Source organism: Chaetodon trifascialis, chromosome 3 (genome assembly GCF_039877785.1).
Source record: "Chaetodon trifascialis isolate fChaTrf1 chromosome 3, fChaTrf1.hap1, whole genome shotgun sequence".
Classification (NCBI taxonomy): Eukaryota; Metazoa; Chordata; class Actinopteri; order Chaetodontiformes; family Chaetodontidae; genus Chaetodon; species Chaetodon trifascialis.
The window spans coordinates 24,188,614-24,202,830 of NC_092058.1; the positions used below are offsets into that span (position 1 = coordinate 24,188,614).

Genomic DNA, 14,217 nt, shown 5'->3' on the forward strand with positions numbered 1-14,217 from the left:
GTTAGAGCACGCCTTACCCCTATAACGACATACCCAAATGTGCACTGGGCTCAGTATACGTACCTCCTCCTCCCCTTCTACACACACACACGCACGCACACACATACACACATCCCCATCTCATCCCCGCCCCTCTCCAAAATTTTAGATGAAAGGGCTTTTGGATTTTGGATGACGCTCCGAATCACGTGTTCATAGGAAATACACTCGCTATAATTTTTTTGGAGCTGCCTCGTCCTGCACCGCCGACCATAGTTGTTTTGCCGTCTCCATACAGTGTGGCAGAGGGGTGGAAAGGTAATGTAATGTAATGTACCTTGCCGTGGTCACTGACGGGTTCACGCCAGTTCACCGGGTTCACTTGAGGAGAGCTCCCACCCCCTGCTCGCCTCCTCTTCTTCTCAAAACGCTACGATCGGAGCTAATCCAATATTATTCATTTATATATTAATGTCGGATTCCATTTTTTCCCACCGACTGTTGAGGTAAGGACACATCTACTCTTCCAAAACGCGAATACCTCTCGCTATTGGCGAGGTGCGATCTCCAAAGTTGTTTACTGAAATTATGCCTCGCTATTGAATATTGAATTTTCATCTGGTGCTGTAGTCAAGGCAGTTTATATGAAGTCGCCAATGTATAAAATGGCGACAGTAGGTGGAGGAGGGGGTGGAGGATTTTTGGGAATATTCATAAGGTTATATAGAGTGCCAGATCGCCTTTGGCAAGTAGGCTCCAAGGCAGTGTGTTGCCCCACAGCCTTGTGATTGGAGTGAAACGGGTTAACTCGTCAGTTTGTTACAGTTACAACAACGGATCCTCCGTCTGGCTGAATGTGCGCTCCTGCTCGCGCTATACAGTGTGGCGTATCTGCTTATTTTATTGCACAACGCGCTGTATTTCCCCACCGTGCTGCGAGTGAGAGTGCTTCTAGTTGTGAAAGACTTCTGAACACAGTGCTATCGCAGGCTGATCGACTGGTATAAGAAGCCTCTGAGTCCATAGATGTTCAAACTGCACACCAAGTGTCAATTTTCATCTATCGATCGCTCACTCGCTACACATTTCTTCCTCTTGCCTGAGCCGAAAGGTAGGCCTGTATGTCTATGCACAGGACTCTTTTTCTTTCATTTCCTCCTCTTCCTCCTGCCAACATGTGCTGCTGCCCTACTCTCTCTCTCTCTCTCTCTCGCACACACACACACACACACACACACACACACACACACACACACACACACACACACACACACACACACACACATTGAAACATATACAGTACAGTAAGAAGAGCTGCTCATTTCAGGAGCTCACAGATATTTTGCAAACTGTGGATTATCAGCGAGGCATTGTATTAAAAAATATCAGCTCCTGTACGCTCACATTTTCTCTCTGTACATAAATATTGACCCAGCTTTGAATGCCATGTGTCCCCCTCTGCCTTTAGGGGAGGGACCTCTGTGCTGACTAATGTTGCCTCGGTGGATCATGTGTGGGTCCGTAACACCAGAGACAACCCCATAATATTCAGCTAGACAGGCATGAATCACTGGAAATTTTTGGAATGTGTTTTAATTATTTAACCATGTAAGCTTGTTACATATAATGTAGGTCATGGAAATGACTGCGCAACACTTCAGCCGCCGAGGTTTTCCTGAGAGAGTAGGTGTTTGGACTATGGAGAGGGACTCCAAGCATGGAGCCCAGTCTCCAGCAGACGTTTCTGCACTCCGATAGTTAATTTTCAGGCGTGTGTGATGACTGGCTAAACAAAGGTAAATGAGCTCTTGCTGTGCGGATCTGGCAGATTGGGTTCAGTTTGGCCCGGTGAGTTCAGTGTGTGTGGAGGTTTTCACTCCAGCAGGACGCTTACACTAGGGGAATGTCAATCCCCTTTGTGGATCCCTGGGAACGGTCTTCCATCTCCCTTCTCGGAACTGCTCTAATGAGGCCAGGCATATTGCCTTTCATCCCTCACTCCCTGCAATTAGGCACAGCTCATAGTTTTCGTTATGGCCACAGCAGAGTGTTTGCATAGGCAGACACAATGTAGTGGGCCAAGACTGCCCACTCCCCTCTGCAAAGCAGCGTCTCTGCTCATGCCACCCCTCATATACTGTACCTGGAAAACTGCACTTTTCAGGATTTGGTGTACTGTTTTCTAACAACACTCGCTGTAGATGTTATGTTTGTGTGTGCCTCCCACAGCTCAAAATGAATCCCCCTGCCAGAGAATACAGAGGAAGGTCATATGGTCATGATTTGCAGATTTAGCTGACATGGAGTGTATAACATTCCTTGAGTTCAGAGAAGAAAATCAACTATCTAATGCCAACCAGATCTATTTTCCAGCCGTTTTTACACAAACAAGCATTCACGATAGCGGCATACCTCATGATCCTCGCAGAAAATTCTCCGAACCACAATTCAGAGTCCTATTTTTTCCACCAGAAAGGACGGCGTTCTATACAGGTTCACTTTTATTTGGGTCTTTCATCCTTTTTGGTATTGCTTTTGTCATCGGATCAATGGCGTATCGAAGCCCAGACCCCTCAAAAGCCTCACTAAAACAGCATGTTTGCACAGTTCCAGCCAAAAGAGACGCCCGTGCACTGACAGGGGGAAAAAACCTTGGGGCTAGCGGGGAAAGAGCCCCTGCCACTTTCTCTGTCCCATGCAAGAAAGGTTTGGTCAGCAGGAGCTGGCATTTGCCAGGCTTTGGCAGTTAGAGGAGGCTGTGATGTCAGCCATTTTAGGATGGACAGTACAATGTGCGGTACGCCGCCATCTTTCTTCCTTTTCTTCTTAAGTTGCCAAATGAATGCCTGTAGTCTTGGCTACAGAACTGAAGAAGTTATTCATCAAAAGTGATGTAAAAGGATGCATGACTCAGAATTTTTTTCTCTGTGCACCATGGTTTGTTTGTCTGTCATTCATCTGGGCCACATATAGAAGGGTTCAGAGAACAATGTAAGATTTCAACAGTGAGCACTCACCCTAACACAAAACAGGACCACACAGCAAAGATGCTCAGACAGGCAGAGTGCAGGAGGTATGTAGCGCGCGGCCACAGACTCCAGGCCTCTGCACTGATTTAGCAAGACGAGAAGACGAACGGGGGGTCATTGCAGCATGTGCAGCTGCAATATTTCTTTCATCAACCTCTGTCATAAAAATAAGAGCAGTGGAGCTGGGACTTTAGTCTCGCTACGGCGCGATTGAGAAAGAAAAAGCAAAGTTGTCGTTGCGGACCTCACCCAAAGTTATCTGAAAGAGACCTGAACCATGAATGGACTTTTCAAAGATGGCTGGCGGGGCGTGTGGATTAAGTTTGTCCTGCACCGGATGCAGTCCAGGGCATTCAGGGTTTGTGTCTGTGCGTGTTTTGAGGTTGGTGGGTGTGGGCGAGTGACTCCGCTGTGTGTGTGTGTGTGGCGTGGTGGGCAAGGGGAAGAGAGGGGTTGCCATGGCGATGTTAACACATGAGTGGCACCACCGACCGGTCTCCCAGTGGACGAGGCTGCAGTCATGGAGGTAAGGGGTGTGTTTGTGTGTGTGTGCGTGTGTGTGTGTGTGTGTGTGTGTGTGTGTGTGTGTGTGTGTGTGTGTGCGCGCGTGTGCGTCTGTGTGTGTGTGTGAGGAGGAGGAGGACGAGATGGCTGACAACACCTGCATCTCACACTCTAATTCAGATACTAATATGCACACAAACACACCCATGTAGAAAAAGAGAAGAGCCCGCAGTGGAGGCAGAGACGCCGGAGCCTCAGCGTGTCTTCAGCTGGACGGGCGGCGAGGACTGCGTGGACTCATGTGCTGTATTAGCACTGTGCTAAGGACCCTGATGACTCTGAATTGTTTTTCAGCACACGTAACACTGGAGCACGACACTTATTCATGCTAGCAAGCATACAGTGCCATTCATGCACAAAGATGTCCCCCAAACTGAAACCTGTCCACCCTTACTGTCAATAAAAACCCCACATTAGTCCACGCTGGCAGCATGATGGACAGAGGAGACACCCAGACACGCAGGAAACAGAACAATCGCAATTCGACAGTCAGCCGTCTAAAGGCTCCCAGCGCTGGATCACGTTTCCCTTATAAATGAGGCGCCATTGTTCCCAATCTCTTCTCTGTGCAAGACAGTAATTGCTCTCTGTCTCTGGCTTATATTTGGGTGTCCAGCTGATCCACTCACATGACGTTAATCTATTTAATGGACATTTGGCAGAAAATGTTCCCGCTAAACAGATTTTTTGATCATTCAAATGTATCTGTCAGGAGTTCCCCCTCTCTGCCCCAACCCCCAGAGGACGCCGGGTCATTTTCTATGGCAGATTTTTGAGGCAGACTCTCAAGACAGCCGCAGATCGCTGTCAGAGCAAATTAACGCAAAACAAATATTGTCATAGGTGAGAGAATTTATGCCTGTTTTTTTTTTTTTTTTTTTTGCAGCTTGTTCTGCAACTGTCGCGTCAAGAGACTCCTTGCCAGTTATTCAGTTCAAAGAGAAAGACAGAGCGGTACAGGTGCTAAATGTTGCGGAGGTGAGGAGGGAGTGTGCGTGTGTGTGGAGATGTGTGCCTGTGAGGTGTCAGCGGGGAGGAATATTGAAACAGCAGAGCCTGTCATCATCATCAGTCATCCTCTCACTTCACTCCCAAATGTCTGAGTTTTGTCTTCCTTTGTCCTTCTTCCTCCTCCAGCCTTCACATTCCCATTCATGTGACAGGCAGCGCAACAAAAACACCAATCTCTGTTTGTTAATGTCAACTGTAGGTGACCCAGCAATCTGGGAGTGTCTGAATCAGTGGACTGTTTTGAATTAAATTTTAATGTTTAGCAACCACTTTGCAGCCTCGCCTCCCTTTCCGCTGGTAGCAGCTCGCTGTAGATTGGGCATGTTTTCCTTGTTGTAATATTGTAATTACTGCAGCAGTTTATGAGGTGATGAAAGGGAATACATGCTGCTTTCTTTCAAATTGTGTGCTGAAATTGGAGCGGCGCACTCAGCTGTTTGCCATGTAAAAGTATGGAGAGTACAATTAAATATTAATGAGATGTAAATATAATATTGTTATGGAAATGACAGTGTAAGAGCACATAAGGGAGGCCCTCCTGTAAATCTTAAAGCTGCTATTAAATCAGGCGGAACGCATAAACCCCATCAGAATTTAAACCTAGCCTAATCCCATTTGTTTTGAGACGCTTGTTTTTGAAAAGTTGAATGGTTCAAACGTGGTTTTAGTTCGGCGAACAAGGCCCCTCTGCTTACGCTGAGCGTGGGTGTTCAGGAAGCTCTGCCACTTTCCCTCACTTCAGATACGAGCCTGCCGGTCCGCTGAGATGAAAAGAGTTTCCTCCCCCTGTGCCACAGAGCCAGTGCCAGTGCGAGGACATACGACACACTGGGGACAGTATCGTCTGAGCGTTGTCTACCTCGCCGCTGAAACACAAGGCCTGGCTTTTCAGAGGGAACCATTCAATGGCTCCCTGTCTGGGAAGCCCTTGTCTTGTGTCTGATCGCACGTCTCACTCGCCAGATAAAGCAGCCCATTCTTTTGATAGGTGACCTGATTCTTTATGTAACCTTTCTCAACTTTTGGCTTGTCTTGGGTTTTCTCATGCAGGAAGTTGAGTGTTTGTCCGGGGAGGGGACTGTCTGTACTAGGCCAGCGTCTGTCTCGTCGCAGACCGGCGTCCCTTCTCGGGGCTGCTTCAGCGGTCACAGCCCACCACCGCCGTGACCAGTTCACCTTCTCCATCCCTTTATTTTCTGCAGCACCCTGCACTACAGTGCGCTGTCTGTGGGACAAACAGAATGAATCACTTAAGCACAGCTAACACTGAGCCAACGCCGATTTTTCACTAACTTCTATAGCATAGCGACATGTCTCACACAGATGTTTCAGATGTGCATGACTACATCGCTGTGTAGCGTGAAAGCTGACTTCTAAATCCCTCAAACTCAATGAACGCCGTGTCCTCACCAGGGGTTAATCGAGTGTGCCGTCAGAGGATATCATGACCTCTCTGGCGGCAAAACATACAGCACATGCCCGCGTCTGGATGCAGTGAACCGGGATTACTGCATAAGATGCTGGTGACCTAGTTTTTTTGTTGTTTGTTTGTTTTGTTTTGTTTTAGGTTTTTGTTTTTTTTTCCTGTCAGAAAGCAGTAGCCGTCAGTAGAAATGAAAAAGAGGTAGATGCAAGGAGGACGTCACAGCAGTCTGTCTGGGATCAGTGTGTGCTGTTGGGCCGTCATTTGAGGGTTTTAATTCTGGAACAGGTTCATCTTTTATTTACCATCCAGCCGGCCATGGTGAACATGCACGTGGATGCAGCAAAATGAAAGTCTGTGAAAGTGCTTTTCACTGTGTCCAAACACAGTGTGACAAAAAAATCTCTCCAAAGTATGTGAAATTGTTTTCTGCCTAACCAACAAAAAGCAGTACAAGATGTTGAGGCATGCTGGATTTCAACAGAAAGCAGGTTTTGGGTGGGATGGTGGCTGAATTTGTGCTGCTGATGTTATTCCCAGAACGATAAGCTTGCGGGAGAAGGTAAAACCTGACTGATATGGATAGATGATAATAGGATGAGAGTAGTTTTCAGCAGCATATCACACATCAACACATCTCCAGTCTCAGAAAGGAAAAGGAGAGAGATTTACAGAGGCTCTGTGTGTGTGTGTGTGTGTGTGTGTGTGTGTGTGTGTGTGTGTGTGTGTGTGTGTGTGTGTGTGTGTGTGTGTGTGTGTGTGTGTGTGTGTGTGTGTGTGTGTGTGTCAAAAGTTCATGCATCGGGCAGAGGGTGCAGAGCTACGTCTCCCCTTTGCTTTTTTTTTTTCTGTTTCATATATTATATATTTGAGACTTTACAGTGTTAAAATAACTGTAAGACCCAGATGTATATTTCACAAAGCACTGGCTTGACTGTATCCATTGTCTTGTCTGACAAACTTTGTTAAATATTTGTGGCTTTTTCAGAGAACAGACGCATGTTTTTCTCTTCACAATGCAGAGAAGAACAAGGAGAAATGTTAAAGAGTGCATCGACAATCCGTATCCATCCTGATGGCGAAAGTATTACAGGGAGGGAAAGCCTGTGGATGTGGTTTGCTAATGGCTTTGTGCAGCCAGTGATCTGTGTATTGTTTTTGTATGCATGCATGCTACGCCATGCTGCTTGTTGAGCACATTTGGAATGAGATGGTTTGAGCCTGCAGCTTGTAAGTGGCTTCAGATGTGTTTGTAATAACCTTCTCAGACCTTATGAGAATGTTTCAGGTCCGTAGCAGTACTGTTGTTGGCTGACTGCTAGGACACACACACACTCACACACTCTCACACACACACACACACACACACACACACACACACACACACACACACACACACACACACACACACACACACACACACACACCTGATTCCCCCTCTTGACACTACATTATGTTTGTGAGGTACACTGCAACGTCCAATGTAAAACATATGGCTCACATCCAAGTGTAGCAGTAAAATGCTCACTCTCACCAGCAAAGTCATTTCACCTTCATGTGTCCGCTTACAATATTCATCTAAAGAGGAACAACACAGCACAACCCAGAGCATCTGGCAAATTTTGAACATATTAAATTAAAAACAATCACAGTGTCCATGTAAAAAAAATCATAATTTGAAAGAATTACACATATTTACACATATAGACAAATTTACTTTTTTTTCAACACAAACCTGTGTGCATATTTTTGCATATTTGTAGTTGCTGCAGACAATGTGAAACAGCTGGTTAGGTTAGATACTAGATACCAGCACTATCAGTTTAGAGTGGTGAAGTGCATCCCACTCAATAGAAGCAAAATCCCCAAGGTAATTTGTGGATGATATTTATTTACTGATATTAACTCTTTCCTGGAGGGAGGATTGCGGCATCTGGCAACAAAGATCCTAAGACTGATTCAAAGACAGCTCATCACATTTACAAGATATTAACTTCAGCTTTAGTGTGGTTGGCACCAGCCAACCGGCATTTTTATTACATGTTTGGTTAATATCGTCAAGCTTTACTAAAAATAATTCTGTGGACACATGCCATCAATAATTAGAGGAGCCAAACCTATGGCAACAGTGAAGAAAAACAACAAATATCCCTGAGATTAGACTGTCATTTCTGGCTCTGTCGATTTTCATGCTCTTTTTTCTGAATTCATAAAAAGTGACAGCAAGACAGAAGTCTGTAAATCCAAGTAAATAACCAGAACACTGACAGGCTGCATTGAATGAAGGAGTGTGTGTGTGGTGCCCTAAAGTCTTTTCATTATTGAAAAGCCTTTTTCTTTGTAGATTTCTTTAAAATATTTGATGTTCAGTATTTTTCAATATTTATGAAATAAGCCTAATGTAATTTTAAAATGTTCCTAATAATTTTGTTTATGAACCCTTTAAATAATGTGTCTATTGGTGAGACCTCTTTCAGTACAATTATTAATGTGACCTTCATGTTTGATTATGAGCATAATGCAAAAAGGCCTAAAAGAGAGAGCCCTAGACTCGTACTTTAGTGTTGTAATTGCTGATAAATACCACCTACACTGTATTTCCACCTACACTTATTACCCTGTGTAGGTCTGCTAGCTTCCACTCCATCCTGCTTTCTCTGATATGTGATGTATAAATAAGTCATGTGCTTTTAAAAGCATAGACTATAAATCTATTATCCATATATGACAGGTTTTTAATATTTTGACCATGATCAGCTCTCATAATTTCCTGTAATTACTAAATTAAAGATGGGCCGAAAGACTCACGTGTCTTTTTTTGTGCTCTTTTCTTACAGGTTCCTTGGGAGCTGTTAAACTTGTCCATGTGACAGGAGTCCTGATGTGGAAGAAGGCATGAAGCAACACTGTGATATCATAGTGGCTGGTCCATGACACTAAACTCCATTCAACCCTCTCCACTCTCCACCCGCCCTCTGTTTTCATCATACTGGACAAGTAATCACTCACTCTCCCATATACACAAAGCTGCACAATGGCCAGCAAGAGGAAATCCACTGTACCCTGCATGATACCATCCAAATCCAAACATGTGCGTGAGGAAATCATACTGGGCTCACTACCAGAACTCCTACCAACAATCCCAGAAGATAGCATACTCAGTATCTCTGGAGAAGAGTCTGGCCACTTCTCTCACAGCTCCTCCAAATCCGAAAGTGGCATGGAGATGCAGAAAGGAGGTACATACAGCTGTCCAAAGTGCCGTTTTGAGTCCAGAGATCTAAACTACTTTTTGGATCACATGCACAACTGCCACTTAGACTTCAGGGCCCAGCCCACCTTCTACTGCCTGAACTGTGGGGTGTCAGTCGTCCGCTTTGAGGCTCTGGCTCTGCATAACGCTAACGCACACCCTAAGATAATGGAGGGCTTGGTCACTGCCTCCCTAACTGTTAACAAGAGAGATGGAGTAACAACAGTAGAGCAAAGCCTCTTCACGGACAGCGGAGAGGACTACAGAGAATCTGGAATCTCCCTCACCAAAACACCCATTGCAAAGATGATGAAAGCCAAGGGGGAGCACAAAAAGATTGTGGTTTCGCACACCGTGGAGGTACGGAAGATAGACACTGGAAAGGATGTAGACCCCAGCATGCTGACAAATGTGCCTGAACTCCAAAACGGGGCTCTCAGTGTTTCTGCCGCCCCAGCTATGCCGAGGACCACTGTCACTCATGTGATTACGACGACAGTGTCCAACCAAGTCTTTCACCAGCACACTCCCTCCCTTTACTCTCCCCCCTCCTCTGATTCCAATAAAGACCTTCCAAAGGTGATGATCCCTCTCAGCAGCATCCCCACCTACGATGCAGCCATGGACACCAGCAGCTTTCTCAAGACATCTTTTGGCAAGTTCCCCTACCCGACCAAAGCCGAACTCTGCTACCTAACGGTGGTCTCAGAGTTCCCCGAAGAGCAAATCAAACTGTGGTTTACTGCCCAAAGGCTCAAGCAGGGCATAAGCTGGTCTCCTGAAGAGATCGAAGAGGCCAGGAGGAAGATGTTCAACACTGTGTTCCAGGGTGGAGCACCTCAGAAGCAACCTGCTACACAAGGGCACGTCAATCACATTGTAACCCACCACACTGTCACTGCCCATCCAGGCTCAAAAGGACCAAACTTACCAATGGCCAAAGTTCCCTATGGTAGTATAAAAACCAGGCCTGTTGGAGTCATGGCCACACAGGCAAGCATGTCAACCAACCCACATGTCACTAGGGTCTCGTATTCTACTCCAATTGTCCCTCCAAAGTTTCCACCCACAGTCAGAACAACAAAGGTACTGACCAAGAATACTCAACCCACTGTGGAGGCAGACAAGAGCAATGGCCTCAGCCTGGACATGGCTGGAAGCAGCGGTTGTGTCAGTAGCACCAGCAGCAGTCGAAGCAGCAGTAGCAGCAGTAGTTGCAGTAGTAGCAGCAGCATCAGCAGCTATTCCAGCAGTAGTAATGGTGGTGAGACTGTCACCAGGAAACTGGTGCATAACAGCAGCCCGACCAACAGCATTGCCACTTGCTCCACCAACATTAGCAATAATGATGAGCACTGTGTTGCTGACACCAACGGGAAACCAAATGTCAAAAGCAGCAGTTTACCAATTGGATTGGAAGGTTCTAACAGTACCAAGAGTCAAGTGATTATTGATAACACCAGCAAATCCAACATCACCTGTAACAATCATAACAGTGGCATCATCAGTCCACAAGAGCAGGCCCACACCACAAAGCCTGAGGATGAACGCGACAACACCCACAAGACCAACAGCAGTATTAGCAATGAGTATCCCAGTACTACATGTAATGACAGCATCCCTAACCTGAACCATGCCAGCAAATCCCCAACTGAAAGCACCAGCACTACTGTCATTACAAAAAGCAGCTCATCCATTTTAGATGAGGATAAAGGCAACAAGGACTTTCCTATAAAAGGCATGTCAATCTTACAGCAACTCATCAAGGAGGAGGACCCGTTTGCCAGGGATAGATGCTACCCAGAGCTGAAAGTTGACCCTATCAAGATCAGCTTCAAGAGGCTGAAGATGAATGAGACAGAGACTACATCTGAGAGAGTACATCAAGAACATAAGTCTGAGATAACTGAAGTGTCTGCCTCTCAGCCGTCTTTCTCACCCCCCTGGGGCAACAAGACCCCCCAGCAGCTGCACATCCTCCGACAGGTTTTCTCCAACACCCGCTGGCCCAGCAGTCAACAGTATGAAGACTTAAGCGTCCAGACAGGCCTTCCCAAGTCAGAGGTGGTGCGCTGGTTCAGTGACAGCCGGTACAGCCACAAGAATGGACAGCTGAAGTGGCTGGAGACCTATCAACAAGCGCCTGCAGACTCAGAGGAAGCGAAGGGCCATGGAGGCACTGAAGCCGAGTCATCGAAGAACTCTCCAGTGGCCAAAAAGAAACCTGTTGAGCAAGATATGAACAAGCACCTTGAAGGAGAAGCGGGACTGAACTCAGGGCAGCGGGTCGTATGGCAGGATTCATACTCACCACTGCTGGGTCTGATGGGGTCTGAGGAGAGCAGCGAGCAAGGCCAAGCTGAGGAGTCAGCACAGCCGGGAGTCCTGCAGGATCCCTGGTCAGAGAGAGCACAGGACCACCAGCAGCCAGTGGCCAGTCAGTCACTCATTGAACAACAGACTGATGCCAATCAGGCCAGGTATGTCTGTCATAATGCTCCAATTACAAAGTGTGATAAAAGCTCCGAAAGTAAGATACACCTTTCATTCACAGCGCCTCGTCATATTTTACAAGCTTAGTGCTATTTATCAATCAAGAAAGCAAAAAACAATGGAAGCCAGGTGGAGTGATGAAAGCCTGACAGCTTGCTGTTTGTTGTCGTTGCTGCGTGATGTACAGTAAAAAGGAGGCAGGAGAAGTGAGTACAGGTACTCATGCTGAGTGGCTTATTCAGGCAATCAAAGGTCTGTGTTTAAGAAGCTATTTTTAGATAAGGAGGAGTCTGGGCCTTTGAATTATAGATTGAGAGCGCATGCTAATATATGTGAATAAATCATGACAATTGTCTTTGGTGAGGTGGATTTCCAAGAGGCAAGTTAACCCGTACACAGACATCAGTTTACAATGCTCCCTCCCGAAACCTCACGTGTACATCAGTAATGCAGTGCAGCAGAAACTTTCAAATCACGTGCTCACAGTTTGTGCATGTTGTGTTTGCCTCTTCGTGTTTGTCCGTGCGTGTGTGTGTCACTGGTAGGGATCGCCTGAGGATGGAGCTGCTGGAGGTGTGATGAGGCAGGCCCAGTGTCGCCAGAGGAACATCATGTTTAAAGGCTGGCTTGCTTCCCTGGCCGTGGTCTAAAAAAGAGTGTTCATAATGACAGCAGATGTGATTGTAGCTGGACCGTTGGACTCTGACTGTAACTGTGAATACCCCCCACCCCTCCTCCTCCGCCTCCTCCTCTTCCATCTGCCATCACTTCCTGCCATCGTCAAAAGAAAGAACTTCTCACCTTTGAGTCCTGTGATGTTTAAGCCTTTCATGCTTCTTTGTGGTTGTGTGGGGAGGGTGCACAATGAGGTCAGTACGAGGGATCAAAGAAAAGAAAGAGAAAAGACGCACACTGACTGGAAAACTGACTTGAATGAGTGAAGATAGGATAGGATAGGGCTGAGAGATATTGTTTTTGGGTCAGAGGGAGAAATATATATATATGATTGAAACTGCACTATAAAAGAGGGTTTGTACTGACTGGACAAACAAAAGATGTGTCAAGGAAATGTTATTGTTGGCTTTGTGATATTTTTTACTTTTTTAGCAACCAGTACTTCAGCACTGCCTTGAATTTTACTTTTTCCGTTATTTGGTTTTTCAATTCTATTTACTCTTCTATAGTCACTGTAAGTCCAGATGCAATCAAACATGGTTTATTTAGATGTTAATGAAATGTTGGTGATCACTTTGCAGTTCAGCTACACGCAAGAGACTATATACAATGCACTAATGAAGACAGCAATGCTAAAAATCACACTGCCCCACAGTAAAGGTATTGACAGCTCCGTCAAGATCAATACACTACACTGCCCTGCAAACTGAACAGAGAGAAGCCTGTCACGCTAACGTTGCCTTACTCAGCTCTGTCCATGTGTTTATATGACCTGTCTGTCCATCACCTTGCTTTCCAGCTACTGTGCTGTCCTGAAAAAAGAAAAAGAAAAAAAAACATGCCAGTGCATCGATGGTCACTGTTCATCTATATCTGTGAAAAAATCTTGTGCTGCTTTCTGTACACTTGGAGATGTTTAACTTTAAGCTGTAATTGTATCAAATATTGTTACTGGCAAAATGTTGTTTAAAGCAAAATTATCAATTTGATCCCTAGACACTGACAGAGTGAGATATTGTGCTAGCTAGAGAGCCAAATGAGGAGATCTTTGCTCTCCTCTGAATTTTCTTGTGTTTATATAAACATACAGTCACTACATGAATCCTATTAAGCTGCATCTTTGTCAAGCTGCTAATAGCTAAGAACGGTGCTATACCATCCAAAGTGAAATTGGAGGTTGATCTCCTACCAGCAGTGTATGCACTTGTGTCGAATGTTACAAATTTATTTTGGTTTGAGATAAATGGAATCTGGACTTACGGTGTTATGATCACTTAAAAAACTTTTATGAAATAGTCTGATCATAAAGCACTGTTGTATCATCCTTTCTACACTTCTGAATCTTTACAGAATAAACTGAATACTCACCAAGCAGCAACGTCTCATTATTTGCTCAGCACCTTGTACCAGGAGTGAATATTAAAGCACGGATGCTAGTCAAATTATTCAGTGTGATGAATGCGTAACAGGTAATGCAGTGGGACCGCAGAAATGCATACAGCCTCACCTGCTGGCGAGCAGCTGACAATGCAGTTTGCGCTGAGCTGAATTATGGAGGAATATTTTTTTTTTGTCTGTTTCCATGGCAGGCAATCACTGCAGAACAACCCAGTTATTTTGTCTGCAAGGTGTACTGCAAGGCATTTAAGTCTTAGGTTTGTTTGCAGATGGTGACCAGAGCTTCTCCATTTAATGAAGAATGTGCGCTGTGGGCAAAGAAAGGGGCACAGGCCTGCCAGATGTTCCCAGAAAAATAAAATCCTTATTGAGAAGAGCACGAGGAAGAGTTT

At 45.5% G+C, this 14,217-nt stretch overlaps 2 protein-coding genes across 4 annotated transcripts in view; one reads left to right on the top strand and one right to left on the bottom strand.

The window, feature by feature from the left end:
* cyld2 (cylindromatosis (turban tumor syndrome) 2) overlaps nt 1–14,217 on the bottom strand; it is a 105,438-nt gene that overhangs the window by 72,043 nt on the left and 19,178 nt on the right. The gene's annotated exons all lie outside the window — the stretch shown is intronic.
* zhx3a (zinc fingers and homeoboxes 3a) lies at nt 104–13,801 on the top strand. 3 transcript variants are annotated; one of them, XM_070958963.1, is made up of 3 exons: nt 104–485; nt 8,844–11,739; nt 12,298–13,801. In XM_070958963.1, exons 2-3 carry the CDS (start codon nt 9,041–9,043, stop codon nt 12,329–12,331), a joined length of 2,733 nt encoding a protein of 910 aa, XP_070815064.1. In that variant the 5' UTR covers nt 104–485; nt 8,844–9,040; the 3' UTR covers nt 12,332–13,801. The 3 variants fall into 3 exon arrangements, with proteins under 3 accessions (XP_070815064.1, XP_070815065.1, XP_070815066.1); XM_070958964.1 differs by having other exon boundaries at nt 147–297; XM_070958965.1 differs by lacking the exon at nt 104–485 and adding an exon at nt 993–1,090.